This window comes from Vombatus ursinus, unplaced genomic scaffold, assembly GCF_900497805.2.
Source record: "Vombatus ursinus unplaced genomic scaffold, bare-nosed wombat genome assembly UNPS02009770.1, whole genome shotgun sequence".
Taxonomy (NCBI): domain Eukaryota; kingdom Metazoa; phylum Chordata; class Mammalia; order Diprotodontia; family Vombatidae; genus Vombatus; species Vombatus ursinus.
In genome coordinates, this window is record NW_020949548.1 from 7992409 (window position 1) to 8012330 (window position 19922).

Below are 19922 nucleotides of genomic sequence, written 5' to 3' on the forward strand. Positions count from 1 at the left end.
ACACACACACACACACACACACACACACACACACACACACACACACACACACACACACACACACACACACACACATCTTTTTAAACTGCTCCCTTTCCCCCAAAGGAACCTTTTGATTTCTGCTATTTGTGCTGGCCAAGTTGACACCTCCCCTACACTAATCTGCAGGCAAAGATGATCTCTATTTTATTTTTAAATACATAAAAAGGTTCCCCTGTTGAGCACTGGCATCCCTAAAGGCCCTAGGGAGCTCAAACAAGGAACAAAAATATGATCACTATTATTGATAATATGAATTCACATTTGGATGGCACTTTAATGTTTAAAAAGGTTTCCTACCCTGCCTGGTAGTTGCTCAAATATTAATATTCTTCCCATTTTCAGACAAGGAAAACGAGATCCGGAGAGGTTGCCAATGGTCTCAGAGAGCAAAAAGCTGAGGGCCAAACCCAGGTATCCTTAGCTTCCAGTCCAGAGTGTGCATTTTCTACTCAGCCACACATCTCCCAGTATTTTTGCACCCCTCTTCCATCAGGGAAGAGTTCTCTGCAGATGGGAACTCACCAGAAATTCCTTTTTCAGGATAGACTAGACTGAGAAGAAAGAACTAAGAGCTTTTCCATCCTCCCTTCAGCACCAAAGAGACACGGCCTCAGTCTAAATCCCAGCCCTGACACCAAGAGGCAGAGTTGGCCATGGCACCCTGGGGCCAGGGGGCTAAACCCACTGAGCCACATTACCACCTCATTTCCTACTGCCCACTTCCAATCATGACATCACTCAAAATGTCAGTGTTCCTCTTTAGATCCTGTTTCAGGCAATTTTACAGGACTGTGCACTGTGGTTTAATGAGGAAAATAAATCAAAACTCACAGTGGCAAAGGAGAGGCTAGTCGGCCTAAAGAGTCATTCATCTGCAGGATTCAAAGAGGATATCTATTTCCTTTTATTACCCCAAAGCTATTAAGTGCAGGGGGGCTAATGAGAGTTAAAGAAAAATACAAATGTGGTCACTGCAGGGAGAAAAAAGCTAGACTGAAAACAAGTGAAAGACGTTCCCAGAAACCTATTTTACTACAAAGGCCCCATGAGTCATGGGAGGCTGTACTACTGGCGATGAAGTGGTTAAAAAAGTAGAACAGATGGAAACATGATGCCCACAGGTCTAGGCTTTGTCCTTACCTCTTCAAGGGGTAAAGAATTCAACAGCCTAGTGTGACAATTTGGGCAATTGCCTGATCTATACTCCCAGTTTTTCTCTAAGCTTTTTGAATTAGGAAGGTCTCTGGGAATGAGATCATCCTCAAAGGCCACCCACTCAGACATCCTTCATGGAAAGTACCATGCCCAGGGTTGGCTAGGTCCATAGGAGGGTCAACTTAAGTACGTAGTCACTGAGCACCTAAATCCACTTCCCAGGGAGACTGAAATACTAAATACCCATCTACCAAACAGTTATGACCTGGTTAAGAAAACAGACTCGGAAGCTAGAAATCAGAGATGTCTCTTCAGAATGCCTTTTCCTCCCAAGTCTGCCATCTTGGACTTGAATCATGCCCTTTGCTCTTGGCTCCCCTGTGTCAACAAAAACTACCCAACACAGTGCCACTAGTGGGGAAAAGTGCCCTATTTGCCACCAAGAGTTTTGGTACTGGATCCAAGCACCTGTGACTCCATCAGAAAATATCAGAGGCCCTCCTCCCTATGGAGGTTGCTTTTACCAACATGGAGAGAGAAGACCAACTTACCTCAATGATTCAACAGAGCAAAAACAGCCTAAGGTAACATTTACTGAGCACTTCTGTGTATTACAAAAGCCTTACACATTCAAATGAAATTGTTTCATTTGAATCTTAAGATAAATCTTTCTTCCAACATGCATTTATTAAGTGCCTACTTGATGTCAAGCACTGTAACAGGTATTGAGAATAAAAAGTCAGAAATAAAACAATCTCTGCTGTCAAAGAGATTATAGTCTATAAGGTAGATACTCTTAATATTCCCACTTTACAGATAAAGAAACTGAGACTCATTGAGGCTATGTGTCTTGCCCAGGGATGTACAGCTAGTTGTTTGAATTCATGACCAGGTCTTCCTGATTCCAAACCTGGCATTCTATCCAATAATAATAACAACAGTAATAATAGTAGTAATAATAATAACTAACTTTTATATAATGTTTACTATGTGCCAGGCACTATGGTAATTGCTTTACGATTATTATCTCATTTGATCTTCACAATTTTACAGATGAGGAAACTGAGGCAACAGTTAAGTGACTTGCTTAGGGTCACACAGCTAGCAATTGGCTGAAGCCAAAGCTGAACTCAGGTCTTCCTGACTTCAGTTCTGGTGCTGTGCTCTATTCATTGTGGCACCCTGTTGTGTTACGTTGTTTAGTCGTGACCCTGTAGACCATAGCACACCTATACTGTCCATGGGGCTTTCTTGGCAAAGATACTGGACTGGTTTGCTATTTCCTTCTCCACTGGATTAAGGCAAACAGAGGTTAAGTGACTTGCCTGGGGTCACATAGCTAGTAAGTGCCTGAGGTGACATTTGAATTCAGGTCTTCCTACTTCACCTACTATCCACCGAACCATCTAGCTGCTCTCCTCCACTGCCATCCCCTTAAACTATGTAGCCTTTTCATAATGTATCCATATGTAAACAAGTTGAATTAAATTAACAGCATCATAGATTCAGAGCTTGAAGGACATTAGAAGTAAGGACCTAATCCAACCCTCTCATTTTATAAATGAGGAGTCCAGGCTCAAAGGAGGAAATTTATCTGTCCAAGCTCACATAAGGAATAAGGAGCAAAGCTGGGGTTTGAACCCAGGCCCTCTGACTCCAAATCAAGCCCAAATCTCTTTCCATTACATTAGGCAGTAAAGTCAGTTAAGTCAACAAGCATTAATTAGGCACCTACTTTGTGCCTGATGCTGATTAAGCTCTGAAGGTGCAAAGAAAGGCAAAAACATTCCCTACCCTTGGAGGCACTTACATTCTATTGCAGGAAAACAACATGCAAAAAATTACATACAAACAAGATATATACCAGAGAAAATGGGGATAATTTTGGGAGAAAGGCATGAGCATTAAGGGAGACCGGGAAAGGCTTTCTGGCAAAAGGTGAAATCTGATGTGAGGCTTGAAGAAAACTGCCTAAATTAGGATGTGGAGACAAGAGGGTGGAGAATTATAGGCGAGCAGCCAATGAAAATGCACAAAATGTTGTTGTAAGGAGGCTGGGGTCACTGGATCACAAAGTAGAAGGTAGTAAGGAATAAGAAAACCAGAAAGATGGGGAAGGGAAGAGAAAAAGCATTTATATAGTGCCTACTATGTGCCAGACTCTATAGTAGGCATTTTTTTCCCAAATATCTCATTTGATCCTCACAGCAACTCTGTGAGGTAGGTACTTTTAATATCTCTACTTTACTGAGGCAAAAATAGAGGTTATGTGACTTGCTCAAGATCACACAGCCAGTTAAGTATCTAAGACCAGATTTGAACTCGTTTTCTAGATTCCATGCCCAGGGCTCTAGGCACCAGGCTTTAAAAGAGAAACAGAGAAATTTATATTTGATCCTAGAGGTAATAGAGAGCCATTGGAATCTGCTGCATAATCCAGGCAGCACTCTGCTTTCATCTCCAAACAAGATTTAATAAAACCCCAACAAAGTACTTATGATGAGAACCAAAATTGAAAGCATTATACAAATACTATAGCCCAAGTCCAAGTAGTACATACAAGTACACTTTCAATGCTAAATCTTTGAAAGATATGGAATTCCCAGGACTTTAATCTGAATGCCATCTTTGTCCCAAATTAATCTACCTTTATTGTTGTTGTTTAGTCATTTTAGTCAAGTCTGACTCTTTATGACCCCATTTGGGGATTTCTTGGCAAGGATGCTGGAGAGGTTTGCCCTTTCCTTCTCTAGCTCATTTTACAAATGAGGAAACTCAGGTAAACAGGGTTAAGTGACTTGCCCAGGGTCACACAGTTAGTAAATGTCTGAAGCCAGTTTTGAACTTAAGATGAGTCTTCCTGACTGCAGGACTGGTACTCTATCCACTGCACCACCTAGCTGCCCAACTATCTTCTTTAACCCAGAGCAATGTGCCAGCACCCACCTATCATTCGTTCTTAGTAGAATGGAAGGAAGGATAAGTTGAGTTTTTTTTTTTAAAGTCCTTCTCAAATTCCTCATAGAATTGGAATCCTGGCAAGCATGCTGATTAAAACAGCAAGGGCATAGAAACCAAGTTATTTTCTTGGCTTACAATGAGAAAAAAAAAGACTATCAGCAACATCTTTGATGGGGGCGGGGTAGGAGGGGTGGAACTTAGATTACAAATTGCAAGCTACCCAACAGTCTGTGCATGGACACAGGACTTTGGCCCTGGGCTATCTGTCCAGAAGCCTGCTTTTACTAAGACAAAGCAAATATACAATCAGAGCAGGATTGTCACTGTGCAGTGGTAGGAGAGGGGTAGGGTGAAGCAAAGGTTGGTGGACTCTTTGCCTGGCGTGAATAATAACAGCTTACACTGATATGGGACTGAGAGCTTCGTAAATCACTGTACATACATTATCTCATTTGATCTCTATATACATTAGCTCATCAGATTAACAGCTACAACATGAGTCATCCCTTCTATCTGTCCTTCCAGTGATAAGAATAAGAAAATCTCACTTACAGAACTGATGAATCTAGGAGCAGTGAAGGTTTTTAGAAACGATCAAAATCTCATTTTACAGATGAGGAAACTGAGGCTAATTGACCTGCTTAAATTAGATAGCGGGGCAGCTACATTGGATACAATGCCCAGCCCGAAGTTGGGAAGATTTATCTTCCTGAGTTCAAATCTGGCCTCAGACACTTATTAGCTGTGTGACCCTGGGCAAGTCACTTCACCCTGTTTGCCTCAGTTTCCTCGTCTGTGAAATGAGCTGGAGAAGGAAATGGCAAACCACTCCAGTATCTTTGCCAAGAAAACCCCAAATGGGGTCAATGAAGAGTCTGAAAGGACAGAACAACAATAAAACTAGTCAGTAACAGAGCTGGAACCAGAAACCAGGTCTCTCTAGCACTCAACCTGGAGTTCTTTGCAACACCCAAATTTTTATTGAGGCATGGAGGATATAAAATCTGGGTGATATAAAATCATAAGGACCTCTATGAGCTTGCAATTTAGCTGAGAAGTTTATACCTGTACATACCCACAGACAAAACAACTAAACAGTAACAAAAAATATTCCTGTATTTTAAATGTCAAACCAGTGAGCTAACTGTGGTGAAACTCAATAAAATGTGATTGACTCTGAGTTTCATACAATTTTATACTCCTCCAGATGCAATGAAATCACCTTCTGTCCTGTCCCCCAAAACAGATTGCAATCTTTGTGCACAGATGAAGAGACAGTATTACCAAATTGTATTTACATTGTAACCATGACTCTGCTCAGTCACTGGCAATCTGAGCCATCAAAGCATACCTAATCTAAAGGTTAAATTGTAACCAGTGATATTTTTCAGGGTAGTGGCAAGCTCAGAAGGATTTCCAATATTGTTTTCCATTTCAATAACAGATAGCACTGCTATGTGGTATTTAAAGCGTCCTTGTCAAGGGAATAAGAACTATTAATTTTTTTTTTAAACCACCAGCTATTTCTCCGATGATGACATACACAGAACTCTTTCGGCTGATAATGTTTCTAACTAATTAGGTTACAATTAACAGGAAAAGAAATGGCCCAGATTACATAGACAGACACAACGCCAAAGTCCTAACGTCAGACCAGCATCATATTTTCTCTCTGAAGCAGATACTTACTAAGAATGATTTCCCCAAATAAGCCCAATATAAGAATGTGCTCACAAATGCTTGGTTAGCAGCCAACTGGTCCACGGCACTTCTCCCTTTACAAAAGAAGAAATTATTTTACATTCTCAATCCTGCCTACCAAATGATGACTACATCTACCCTCTGCCTGCCTCAAACAGGAGCCATGTGATAATGGACTTGGCACTGAAGGGGACCTCACAGGTTATCTGCTCCAGCTCCTTGATTTTTACAAAAGAGGAAATCAAGTCACAGCAAGTTTAAGTGACCTTCCCAAGGTCACACAGGTACTAAGTGGCAGAAAGACCTATGCAGGCAATCCAAATCAATCTAGTGCTCTTTTCAAGTCACTCTGCTGTCAAACTATTAGGATCCTTTCTGCCAAATGTATAAAAATCCTGTGTTACTAGATTCTGGTAATAACTACTAGAAATTGTAGCTCATAAATATTACAATTTATAAAATAACGTCTCCACACTCACTGCAGGGCATCCCAGAGGCCTGACAGACTTGCTTCGCCCTTGACTGAACTGCCAGTTAATATTAGGAAGTGATTGATTCACAAGGCAGAGCAGAGATGAAGGCCAGCGGGAATCCTCTCCCACCCCCACAAAAAAAAATAAACAAAGGAATAAAATCACTGCCTAAGAATTATCATGACTCTGACTCCTCTTAGCCCCAAGCTGAGGATACAGTTAGTTTTCTTCCTGTCCACACAGAGGCTGCTCAACACAGGTGTGTCTCTCCTGAGGATTCTTAGCCTTCTCACCGACATCGAGAGGCAATTTCAGTTTTAACTGAAGCTAGCTGTTCTGGCCTGAATGAGGCCCCAGGGACAAACTGACCTGAGAATTATGACTTAGTTAAGAATACAATCGAATTTTGCCTTCTAGGCACACAGAGCTGTTCTAAGAGCTTTAAAGGTAAAGCGGCTTTCACTTTCACCCATTTGAACCCCTGAATGTGTATAGACAAGACAGTGGGAGAGAGGGAGAAAGAGAAAGAGAGAGAGAGAGAGAGAGGGGAGGAGTGAGGGGGGAAATGAAAGGAGAGAACAGGAAAGGAGAGGGGAGGGGAGAAGGAGAGAGAGACAGAGAGAAGGAGGGAGGGAGGGATGGGGAGAGAGACATAGAGACAGAGACAGAGAGAAAGGCAGAGACAGAGAAGGAACAAGTATATCAACTGACACAAATTTAAAAATAATTCTACTATAATTTCTCCTATCTGTGCAAATACATTTTACAAGTAGATATTATATTTTACTTTGAGATTTAAAAAATTCATACTATTTTCTCTATTTTCTTTGTCTAGTGGATAAAAAAAAATTGTACTGCATCAATTGATACAGCTTGGTCCTTCAAGGTAATTTAAAATTCTGGTCCTTCTAATGGATAGACCCCAATGGAGGATTTATGGGGACACAGATAATAGTGAAACCCAAGTTGTGCATGGGCCTCAATCTATAGCAGCAGTGTAGTACAGTAGATAGGCCAATGGCTCTGGAGGTCCTTAGATTCAAATTCTACTTTTAAAGCTTACTACTTTGCATCACATGGATCAGATATTAACCTCCCTGGGTCTCAGTCCTCAACTGAAAGAGGAGAGAGTTAGACACGACGACCTCATTCATAAATACCTGCATCGGAAAGATCATAGGCCCATTGATTAAAACTAAACCCAAAGAGCCAGCAGGGCCACTTCTGTCACCGGCTGCTTTCTGAGTCACTTCCCTGCCACTTGTAGAACAGAGCTTCCCAAACCATGGGTAGAGGATGGAGAGGAGTTATTTGTCCCATCCGTTGGATAGTTCTGGGGTGAGTGACACCAGCGACTGTTTCAGGAGCTACTCATTGGCTACATCAGTGTCTGAGGTTGGCTACTCTCGCCCTAAGAGAAGTGGAAAGTTTGGAATACTAATTGATTTAGTGGCTAAGCAACTGAACCTCTTCGGACTTCAGTTTCATAGGATCCTAGGATCATGGATCTCGCTCGATCTCAAAGGCACTTCAGGGGCCCTCTGGTCCAATCCTCTCATCTAACAGATGAAGAAACTGAGCCCCAGAGACTTGACTTGCCCAGGGCCACTCAGGGAGTAAACATCAGACCTAGAATCTGAACCCAGGCCTTGTGAATTTAGAGGCAGTGCTTTCTATAAAATGAAGGTCCCCTACAGTTTTAAATGTATAGCCTTTCTCTCCCGTGTCATCCATACTGTCAGTATATGTAATTTCCACCCTAAGCATAGTCCTTCAGCTCCTTCGCAAACAAGAGAAATTCAAAATGCTATATTGATTGAATTGAACTCAATTGAACAGGAAATATCAACCTAAAGGTTGGAGCCATCCGGCAGTGGCCCCTTGGTGCCCAAATTAAGGAATCTTGGAGCAGGTGAGGGTCTGAAAGGGAGAAGCTCAAGAATGCTCCCCTGAAATGTTTCTCAGCTTAGAAGAGGGACCCCTAAGCTTTGTGACAGGAGCTACTTTTATTCTCCCCCTCCCCCAAGCCTTGAAGAAAAAAGTGGGGAAGGGGAAATGCTGACAGTAAAGTTCTCTGAACAGAATGGGGCAAGGGGCATCAGCCATGAATCACTACTTTCCCCTCTTGCTGAGAATCCTTTGCAACTTCCTAGAGAGGAGTGTGATTGAGGGGGTGGGGAGGATGGGAAAAGGCAATGGGAAGGGAATTGGGGGTACGTCAGTTTCACGAATCTCCCAATGGAGCCTGACCTACTAACTTTAACCCTTTTACCTCGATTGGATGTAGGGCAACCCATGCTTCACTATGGTGCCTTGGGGGGGGTCATGTGACGGCAAGGTCCATTAATGTGTGACACATCGTGAAACCAGCGGAAAACTCTTGGAATTCCTAGATGGTACAGGGAGGTTGCAGTTGGGAGGCATGTTCAGCTCTATTTTGCACAGATGATGCTTCTTCATTTCAGTCTTTATGCAGAGGTTATAGTTAGCGTTGACCAAGCTTCCTTGAATGTCATTTATAGTCAGTGTAACCTAATGGATAGCATGGTGGGCCTGGAGTCAGGAGACTCTCCTATTCACATGCCACTGGGACACTCACAAGTGGTGCAGTCACAGGTGAGTCATTTAATCTCTCTGGTCTTTGGGTCCCTTCTCCATAAAATGCAGATAATATTACCTGTAACAGCTGCCTATCAAAGAGGGTTGTGGCAGTGATGAGCCCCAAGAGGCAGCGTGATTCAAGGAAAGAGCAAAGATTTGGGAACAAGAGAAGCTGTGCGTACTGCCTGTGTGACCTCGGACAAGTCACTTTCCTTCTCTGTGAGTTTCTGTTTCCTCACTTGTAAAATGGAGGGGGTGAGGGGTTGAACTTGAATCCTCTAAGGTCACTCCTAGCTCGGAATCTATGACCCAAGATACGCAAAAAGCTTTGAAAAATTTAAAAAGTAATGCAAGTGTTAAGTATTGCAGTAAAGTTTGCAGCTCTGATTTAGAATCCTCAGACCGAAAGGTTCAAAACACAAAGCATCAAAAATTCAAGGGAAAAGAAGGTAGGGATGGGAAGCAAAAATAATTATTTTCTCCTTCTGACAAGCCTTCTTGGGAAAATTCTTTTTTTCATTCAGTTGTTTCCGTTGTGTTTGATTTTTCAAGATCCTGTTTGGAGTTTGCTTGGCAAAGATACTGGAGTGGTTTGCCATTTCTTTCTCCAGCTCGTTTTACAGATGAGGAAACAGAGGCAAACAGGGTTAAGTGACTTGCCAAGGGTTATACAGTTAGTAAGTGTCTGAGGCCAGATTTGAACTTACAAAGATTAATCTTCTTGACTCCAGGCTAGACATTCTGTCCACTGGTACCTCCTAGCTGCCCTTCTTGGGAAAATACTGATATTCAATGAGTACTTTCCCCACAGTTCACACTGACTTGCTTCCCCCACCCCCCCACCCCCCCACCAAACTCTACAACAATTTTGTTTTGGGAAGCTTTGTTGGATTACATAGGATTTTATTAGTCAAACCAAAAACAGTTTTCAAAAGTTAGATAAATGTTTTGAATTGTCTGGAGAAGAGTTAGAATGTCAACTCACAATACTAGTATAGTACTAATAATATTCTTTCTCTGCCACGTGCAAGTCATTCTCTAATGGACTCTCTCTAAAGTTACCAATGATCTCTTAAATGGCAAATCCAATGGCCTATCCTCAATCCTCATCCCTCTTGATCTCTCTGCAGGTTTTGACACTATTGATCACTCCAGTCTCTGTGATATTTTCTTCTCTCTAAGTTTTTGGGACACCAGTCTCTCCTGGCTGTCTTCCTATCTATTTAACTACTCGGTTTTCTTTATTAGATCTTCATCCAGGTCATGCGCACTATGCATGAGTGTCCCACAGGATCCTGTCCTGGGCCCTCTCCTCTTCTCCCTTTATAGTACTTCTCTTGAGGATCTTATCAGCTCCCATGGATTTAATTATCATATCTATGCTAATGATTCTCACACCCACTTATCCAGCTCTAAGTTCTTTGCTATCCTCCATATTTCCATCTCCCACTACCTTTTAGACATCCAGAACTAGGATATCTAGTGGAACATCTATTTCACTATCACTATCAAGGGTACCACCATCCTCCCAGTTACAATCTAGATATCATCCTTGATTTCTCACCACCTCTTACCACCCATATCCAAACTGTTGCCAAGACCTATTGATTTCACCTTTGTGGCATCTCTTGAACATGCTCCCTTCTTTCTTCTGACATTGCCACCACCCTGGTGCAAATGCTCATCTCCGAATGCCTGGACTTGGTCTTCGTGTCACAAGTCTCTCTCCCCTCTTGAGTTGACCCTTCATAAAGCTGCTAAAGTGATTTGCCCAAATCACAGGTCCCGCCATGTCACCCTCCTATAATAACACAGGCTCCCTATCACCTCCAGGATTAAATACAAAATCCTCTGTTTGATATTCAAGGTCCTTCATAACCTGTCCCCCATCCCACCTTTCCAATCATCTTATACCTTACACCCCTTTTCCCCCAGACTCTTTGATACACTGACACAGGCCTGCTTGCTGGTCCTTGAAGAAGACACTCAGATCTCTTGGCTCTGGGCTTTTTCTCTGGCTGTCTCCCATGCTTAGAATTCTCTTCCTCCTTATCTTTGCCTCCTGGGTTTCCTGGTTTCCTTCAGGCCTGGATAAAATCCTGTCTTCTACCTGAAGCCTTTCCTCAATCCCTCTTAATTCTAATCTCTTCCCTTTATCAATTACCTCCTACTTATCCTCTAAATAGCTTATTTGCACATATTTATTTTCCTGTTCCCTCATTAGATTGTAAACTCCAGGAGGGGTGGGACTATTTTTGCCTTTCCTTGTATCCCCAGCTCTAAGCTGAGTGCTGGCACATAGTAGGTGCCTAATAAATACTTACTGATAGACTGACTGACAGGAAAGTACTTTTCACAACGCCAACATAATAGGACTATTCCTAAATTCCCAATTTATTATTATGGTGGCTATCACCAGGATGAAATAGAATCAACGATAACAACCACAATGCAAAAAGGAAGTAAAGGAAGAAACGTTCTCAAATTAGAGTTTTCAGTTACTGGAAGTTCTTGGAATTCAAAAGCTTCAGAGCACACACCTGGGTCAAGGTTCAGTAGGGAGGTCATTTACCACCTGTTACCAGACTCATTGCCTTGACTGTATTATTGCTTTCTTTCATGGTGCCATTTCAGAGAAGTCCTGCCAGCGTTCCCCATTTGACCTCTCATCTAGTGCCTGCTACTTGGCAGAATTCTCTCCATTTGTTTCTCTTGATCTTTTACCTCAACCCATCCTAGGTAGTTGGGAGTAATCTCTAGTCTAGGAGTGGGGAACCTGCAGCCTCAGGGCAACATGTGGCCTTCTAGGTCCTCAAGTGTGCCCAGCTGACTGAATTCAAACCTCACAGAACAAATCCCCTTAATAAGAGGATTTGTTCTATAAAACTTGGACTTGGTCAAAAGGCCGCACCCAAGGACTACAGTCTAGTTTTAGCAAGTAACCATTTTCATTATCTTAATCTGGTAGTGTATGCTGAGGTAAAGGGGAGTGGGGGGGGCAGTTTGGGGAATTCTGAAGTTATTGTCTTTACTTATTATCTTTCAAATGTCACCTGAAAGTTTGGCGAGATAGAAGACCCACTCAAAGCCTTGGTCCTCACCTTAGAGTTATCTAAATTAGACATTCATATCAGTTTGACCTAATTACCCCAATGATACTATGGAAACAAGGAATTCACAAATAAAAAGCTGCCTTCACTTGAGCTTTCACCCATTAAGAGCTTTCATTCATCTTCCTTCCATCCATGAATAGATACACTGCTTGCTCTCTGGGGTAGGGTGAGCATTATTAATGACTTTCTTAATATTGATAAGTCCCTTATCTACAATTCTCTAGACTTCATATCAATTTCTCTCTCATTTTTTCCCAACTTTCCTTTTGTTCACCTTATTTCCATAAACTATTCCTTGTGTAACTTTAATGAGTTGGTGGGTTTTTTTTTTTTTAAATAAAAAAACTGATTAAGAGATTATTGGATTTAGAGTCAGTGGACATGGATTTGAACTGTGGCAAGTTATTTAATCTCCCTGGGCTTCAGCTTCCCCATTTATAAAATGAAAAAGTTGGGTTTGATGAGTATCTTTTAGGTCCTTAAATGGGTCACAAGATTTGGAGCTGAAAGGTACGCTAGAGATCTCCACCCAGTCCAGGATCCTCATTGTACAAGTCATAGGGTCACAGATATAGAGCCTGAGGGACCTAATAGGACATTTGGTCCTGATTTTGCAGATGAAGACCTAGAAGCCCAGACTGGTCAAGTCACCCAGATAGTTAGCAGTAGAATCAATACACCGCTTAATCTTATAATGGAAATTTTAGTATTTAGAATTTTTTCTTTTAAGAATTCTTGGGGCAGCTAGGTCACACAGTGGATAGAGCATGGCCCTGGGAACCAGAAGGTTCTGCGTTCAAATCTGGTCTTAGACAGCTGTGTGACCTTGGGCAAGTCACTTAACCTGATTGCCTCTAGAAGCAAACAAACAAAAAAAAAAGAATTCTAGGAGAGCATTGATTTGTTATGTCTTTTCCATTAAATATATATGCATATATATATACATATATAACTAATTATACAATCTAAAATAAAAATTTAAAAATATTCATATGAAAGCTTCCTATGAACAAATTCACCACTATTTAGGCCTATAAACTGTTCCATAGATTATGCTATGTTAAAATAATTTTAGAGATTACAAGAAGTAAAACGTATTGACATGGTCAAGTACAATTAAGTCACCTTCTGCCCTAAGTCACAATTTACAGCAGACAAAAAGAAATATGTACTAATTAAATGTCAGAGATGTCAAATAACCACAAAATGTCTTGTTTAAAGCCAGCCCTACTAGCTAATCAGTTTTAGGAATATGAAAGAAGTTTTTATATCCATATATTCTACTTTACAAAGCAATGGGAGAGGCAGAAGTGCTGAATCTGCCCCCGAGCCAGGAAGACTTGGGTTCTTGTTTTACTTCTGACACAAACTGGCTTTAGGATCCTGGACAAATCATTTAATCTCTCAGAGCACTAGGCAATTTTCTAAGACTGAGGTTCTTCTGGATTCTGTGGACAGATTTCAAGGAGTCTGTGAAACTGGATGGGGAAAAAATACACATTTATTTTCACTGACTACTAATTGAAATTTAGTGTTTCCTTTAAGAATTTAAAAAAAAAAATATTCTGAGAAGGGATACATTTCACCAGGTTGCCAAATGAGTCTATGACTTAAAAATGGTTAAGAACTCCTGCTGTTAAGACTATAAATTGCAGGAGAGTTGCTGGCCTGTATGGGTAGAGGAAATTTTCTTAACAAGAGTTCTTTATAGTAATAAACCGTGTGTCTGGACCAAAACAAAACAAACAAACAAAACAAGAAGAATGGAATCTATACTTTAAAATGATTCGGAGATGAAATGAAATTACAAATACAATCTCCATCCTGCCAAAATCCTCCATCTCAAAATACAAAAATAAGCCCAGCTGTGATTTCTGATAATTCTATTAGCCCAGCAATCAAGCATTAAATGAAACTGTCTACTTCAGATTTCCTTGACTGCTGCAGGGAGAAATGTACATTGTAAGACCTATGTTCTAGCTAATAAGGTTTTCTATCCAACCACATATTTATAGGAAAACATAAGTAAACAAAATAAATTAGCACATCGAGAAAGCTCCATTGAGGGTATTTCAATAATTAAGGTGAGTCAGGCTCCGTTTTGGGCTGTCGTGGTCTAATCCTCACTGTAAGTATTTCATTCTCAGTGAGTTTTTTTTTCTGTTTTTTGTTTTTTTTTTTTGCCAGGTATCACCTAAGGAAGGGTATTTCTACGGATTGTTCAAATAACGTCTTTCCTCTGCTAATTAACAAGATGATAATACATTAATCCACCTTTCATTGCTCTAGGATCATAATCTGAAGTTTTATCTTTCTCAGTTCTTTTTTACTAGACTGAAAAATCCTATCAGTTTTAGGAAGGGTCTCTCCCCCTTTCTATGCTGATTCCCCTCCCCCCCAAGAAAGGCTCACCCTCTTGCCGAGCTAACCCTTTCTGAGAATGACTTCAGGGTTTATCCATTGTGCCCTTCTTTGTCCACGAAGCCAAAGGATTCTGAGCACCAAAGAATCTGTTTCATTCCTCAAATTCATTCCAAATTGCACCTCAGTCACTACAATTTCACCCAATTGAGTTGTGGCATTCACCATATTCACAGCAATCTTGATACATTAGAATGCTGAATCTTGAGTATATTTACAGGTCAGTCCACAGAGCTACCACCTCGAATTTATGCTGCTTCTCATCAAGTGGGGCGAGTGTTTCAGAAGATCCAACAAAAAGATGGCAACGGTGAAGGAAGGAGATTACATTTCCCTCTAAGGTCAAAGGCTATAAACACTCTACCAAAAAAAAAAAATACATGAAAAGCCAACTATTAGAATTATCTCATGCAAATCTGAGTCCCTAAAATTGCTTCCAAAGTAACAAAGAGCAGATTTGGCCTTAGAGCAAGCAAAAGTTGCTTATATGATTATATCAAGCACCTTGAGATTTGCTGTTGTTGTTTTTTTTTTCCCCCACAGACCTCAGCAATACACCAGAGACTAATCCCCAAGGTTTCCTTCCAAAGTGTGATACCTAGAAAGCTGGTTAATGAGAGAGGAAGTCAAACATATTCCAGGTGCCAGATTCATGTGCCAAGAGCACCTGATAGCCAACAGTTCAAACAGCAACAAGCTCCTAAAACTGAAATGTCATGTTTACTGTAAGTGGCTTCACCAAAATCAGGTAAAAACAGAAACATTTCTCGGTAACTGAGAGCATTTTCTTACTGCTTCCTTGACAGTTCAGGCCTTCCAACAAAGTAGGCTTCTTTTTCCCATGATTTTTGCCCCAACTTTACTAACTGCTCCCCTTTTTTCCTACATCGGGAGATGTAGCCTCATCCTCAGTCAAGTAATTAACCCTCCTATGATTTGCTCGAAGGTCAAAGGCTTTTGAATATTCTCCCAATTACTTAAGAATCCTTTCATTCTTCTGAGCTAGCCTATACTCCCCTCCAGTCCTAACGCTGGCTTTCAAACCTTACTAAAATCTCCTTTGCTTCCCTGAAGCTTCCCTGATTTGCTCTCACCTGCCCTTAACCATTCCTCCACTTTTTGAAGCACTGCAGGAATCTGAATTGATTTATGAGCTTCTTTCTTATGTCTTTTTTCTCTTATTCCACTCCTATTGCTCCCATTGTACTGTAGAGCTTCATGAAAACAAGAGAAAGCATCTTTCAGCACCTTCATATTTCCCCTGCATATCAGCATTATGCAGAACAATTGATAGTATGTGGCCGAAAGACCAATTAGGAACCTGCTTACCTGTCAGCATCGACGACGCCCAGGGAGGTGTTCCGCTGAAGGGTCTCCCGCACTACAGCCATTCCATCGGGCAGCCGATTCAATCGCCGAGTGTAGAGACCCAGTCCACCATCAGTCATGTACCTTCAGAGAGAAAGAGAGATGATGCAAACTCAGTACTCAGAAGCCAGACATGCATGGTCTTGTTGTCTATGCCCACAGGGACTACTGAGGCCACCAAGTATCTACCTCATGCTCTGCTTGGGGAAAAGGCTACCCTGCCAAAGGGCTCCTTGATGTCTGGCCTCAGATTACAACCTAAGAATACTCCAGTGACTCAAAGGATCACCAACTTAAGCAGGAAAATAGAGTAGAGAATTCATTAGCCCTTTAATAAGGGATCCACAGTTGGGCTGGTGTGAGCATTGTCTCCAACAACACAGATTGGAAACCAGATATAATTGAGATCATTCTGTGACCAATTTTTCAGCCAGCGTGGTGGTAAAACTATCTGAACTTGGCTAAGCCAAGTTCAGATGGACGTAATGGATGTAAAAGTCCACTGCTGGGCACGGACTTAAAGCTGTTCCAGATTAGCTATTTGGACAACATTCAGAGTAATCTGTGGAGCGTAAGATGAATAATTAATAAAAACTAACTTTCCAGTTAATTTAGGACATTCTCATCAATGATAAGAACAAAACAGGCAGTCACTTTACCCATAAGAAGCATGAAATTGACAGGTAATTAGCATACCAGAAAATTGGATAGTAGAAAGATACAACATAGAAAGAACAGAAGCTTCAAAAGCAGTAATTCTGAAACCCATTTTATCCAGGGGCATGAAATTCTCCAAACAAAAGAGCAGATATTCAGAGACCCAAAAAAGAGAAGCATTTGTCATAAGGCACCTTTTAGGAGAGGAAAGTGCTATGGAATTATGTCCCAAAGGTATTTGCTGGAGTCAATAAGGAGAAGGACTTTGGTGATTTCATCAAATCCAATTCAGTTCATTTCAAGTGGTCTAGACCAATTAGAATGTTTTCTATGACTGACACAGTATCTGATAAACTGCAGTCCACTATGTATATCACCAGTATTATGTAGTATTATATACAGTGTCATGATCCCTGGATTTGGAATCAGAGGACACGGCTTTCAATCTTGACTCTGCTACCTGTGTAACCTTGTGTAAATTACTTAATCTATCTGTGCCTTCATTTCTCCTTGCAAAATGAGGGTTCAGGAATTTGAAAAAAAATACTCCAAATTATGAATAAAAATATGAATTTAAAAACTCCAAGATTTCACTTCATGGCCATTGTGATAAAAGACAAAACACTCAGTGTTGAGGAACTGTGGAAAGAGATATACAAACATACATTTGGTGGGGATATGAATTGTTACAATCAATCTTGAAAATAATTTAGATGTTAGGGAAAAAAAATCACTGGATCCTTTGACCCAGTGCATCTACTACTGGGCATATAGCACCAAAAAGGTCAATTATAGGGGGAAAAGGATCCATTTGTAGCAAATATTCAGAGTAGCCCCCTTTCCGGGCATCAAAAACTGGAAAGTGGGTACCCACTAACTGGGGAACAAAATGTGGTAGTATGGATGCAATGGAATAGTGTAGTATCACAAGAGTATGAGGAATTCGGAGAAACATGGGAAGACTTGTATAAAGTAATGCAGAGGGAAGAAATTGCCAAGAGAATAACATAAACATTGGCCCCATTAATGTAAATGAAAACAATACAAAAAGGGCAGGTGAACTGAGATTAATTGAGGTTAAACAATCTTGGTTGAAGACAACAGAGGATGAAACATGTATCCATCCTTCTCTATAGAGAGATGAGGGTCTCTGGTTGTGTACCAGCAACTTGCTAGTGCAGTGGATAGAACGGTGGGCTTGGAGTCTGGGAGACGTGAATTCAAATCTAGCCTCAGACACTAGCTGTGTGACCCTGGACATCCATAAAATGAGTGATGGCCTATGTGTCCCTTGATGTTCCTTCCTGCTAAGTCTATGATTCTATGAATGTCCCATCTGCTACCAGAAATAGTGGCTTTGTTAGCCATTTTTGCTTTAGGGTTTTTATTTTAAGAATGGATTCAGTGAAGTATTTGGAAATTTCAGCAAAAAAAAAAAAAACAGAAAAATTATCAATTTTTTTTTAAAAAAAGAAAGGTTTGGACTAACCAATCTCTAAGGTGCCTGACAAAACGACAAAACAGAGAATATTAAATTAAGAATTAAAAAAAAATCTCCTTATATAAATAATCCTTTCCACTTTTACAAGTCATATTAAATGCTCTTATTTTCTATGATATCCTCATGAAGGAGAAGGGAAGAATGCAAGCATTTATTAAGCACCTACTATGTGCCAGGTAGCGTGATAAGTGCTTTATAAATGTTATCTCATTAGATCATACTTAATCGTGAGGGGCAGTGGAAGAGGAGTGCAACACCAATAACACTGTCTCAGAATTGGAAGCAATCTGGGTTTGAATCCTAGCTCTGACACATGCTGTGTAACCTTAGGCCAGTTGTTCAGCCTTTCCAAGCCTCAGTTTACTCATCTGCAAAATGAGCATAAAAAACATATACCTCATAGAATTGTTCTGATGAAAACTCTTTGTAGCCAGAAGAGGAAATATGAGATTTTCTACTGATCCCATACACAGAGAGCCACCAAAGCCCTGGTAGGGGAAACAGCTTCCTTTAGAATCACTCAAAAATATTTTAGCCGCAGAGTCAGAAATCTAACCTAATAGGAGATTTACCAGGCCAGTTTGCAAAAGTAACTTGAAAAACCACGGTGTTTCAAGAGTTTCTGACCAAAGAGCCCACAGTAAGAGGAGGGGCTGCTGCCTTGCACTCCTCCCAAATTGTATACCATTTGGCTATGTTGTTTAGTTATCTTTCATTCGTGTCTGACTCTGTGACCCTGTTTGGGGTTTTCTTGGCAAAGTGATTTGCCATTTCCTTCTCCAGCTCATTTGACAGATGAGGAAACTGAGGCAAACAAGGCTAAGTGACTTGTCCAGGGTCACACAGCTAGTAAGTGTCTGAGGCCAGATTTGAACTCAAGAAGGTAAGTCTTCCTGACTTCAGGCCTGCCGCTCTGTGCACTATGGCGCCACCTAGCTGCTCCTATTTGCCTTTAGAATCTTTAGTCTCTCAAATCTTTGGGCTTCTTCCATATGGCTCCAGCCCTGTTATGAACCCTTCTTGTGTGCGTGTGTGTGTGTGTGTGTGTGTGTGTGTGTGTGTGTGTGTGTGTATGTGTTCACTAAGCTTCTGATGAGAATTATGAGACTTTGGAAAAGGCCTATAACTAGCCCAAAGGAGGGATTCCATTAAAGCAATCATAAATAATGGGATCCACCCAGCTTGATGAAGGGCTGGTAGGGAGGTGGTGTGTCGAGGACAGACTGGAGGGAACACAAGGTGTGGTGTACTAGAGAGAGCCCCGGATTTGGAGTCAGAAGTCTTGAATTCTACTATTGTGCTATAAGAAATGATGAACAGGCTGACTTCGGAAAAACCTGGAAAGACCTGTATGGTCTAATGCTAAGTGAAGTGAGCAGAACCAAGAGAATGTTGTACACAATAACAGCCACATTATGTGATGACTAATATTGATAAACCTGACCCTTCCTGGCAATACAAGGATCTAAGACATCTCCAGAGGCCTTGTGATGAAAAATGCTATCCACATCCAAAGAAAGAACTATGGAAGTTGAATTGCTATTTTTTTTCTCTTCTGTTGTGTTTTGTTTCCTCTTTCTGATGGTTCCTCCTATTGGTTTTAATTTTTACTTACAACATCACTAATGTGAAAATATGTTTATATGAATGGAAATGTAAAGCCTATATCAGATTGTGCGCCATCTTGGGGAGGGTGGTGGGGAGGAAGGGGGAGAAAAATTTTAAACTCAAAAGCATATGGAAATGATTATTGATAAATCAAAATAAATTAACAAAAAAAAGAAGTCTTGAATTCTAATGTTGCTTAATGTTCCTTGCTGCCTGTGTGACATGGGGAAAAATACTCTCTCTCTCTCTCTGTACCTCAGTTTCTTTATCTATAAAATTCTAATTTTAGACAAGATGATTTCTAGGGTCCTTTTCAGCTGG

The 19922-nt window shown here is 40.9% G+C and overlaps 1 protein-coding gene across 4 annotated transcripts in view; it reads right to left on the reverse strand.

Moving 5' to 3' along the window:
- The window catches only part of NAV2 (neuron navigator 2), a 457081-nt gene that overhangs the window by 128933 nt on the left and 308226 nt on the right, over positions 1 to 19922 (reverse strand). For all 4 annotated transcript variants that reach the window (XM_027852625.1, XM_027852624.1, XM_027852627.1 and 1 more), the window contains exon 11: positions 15797 to 15919. In XM_027852625.1, coding sequence (XP_027708426.1) covers positions 15797 to 15919 — 123 coding nt within the window. The remainder of the gene's footprint in view (positions 1 to 15796; positions 15920 to 19922) is intronic.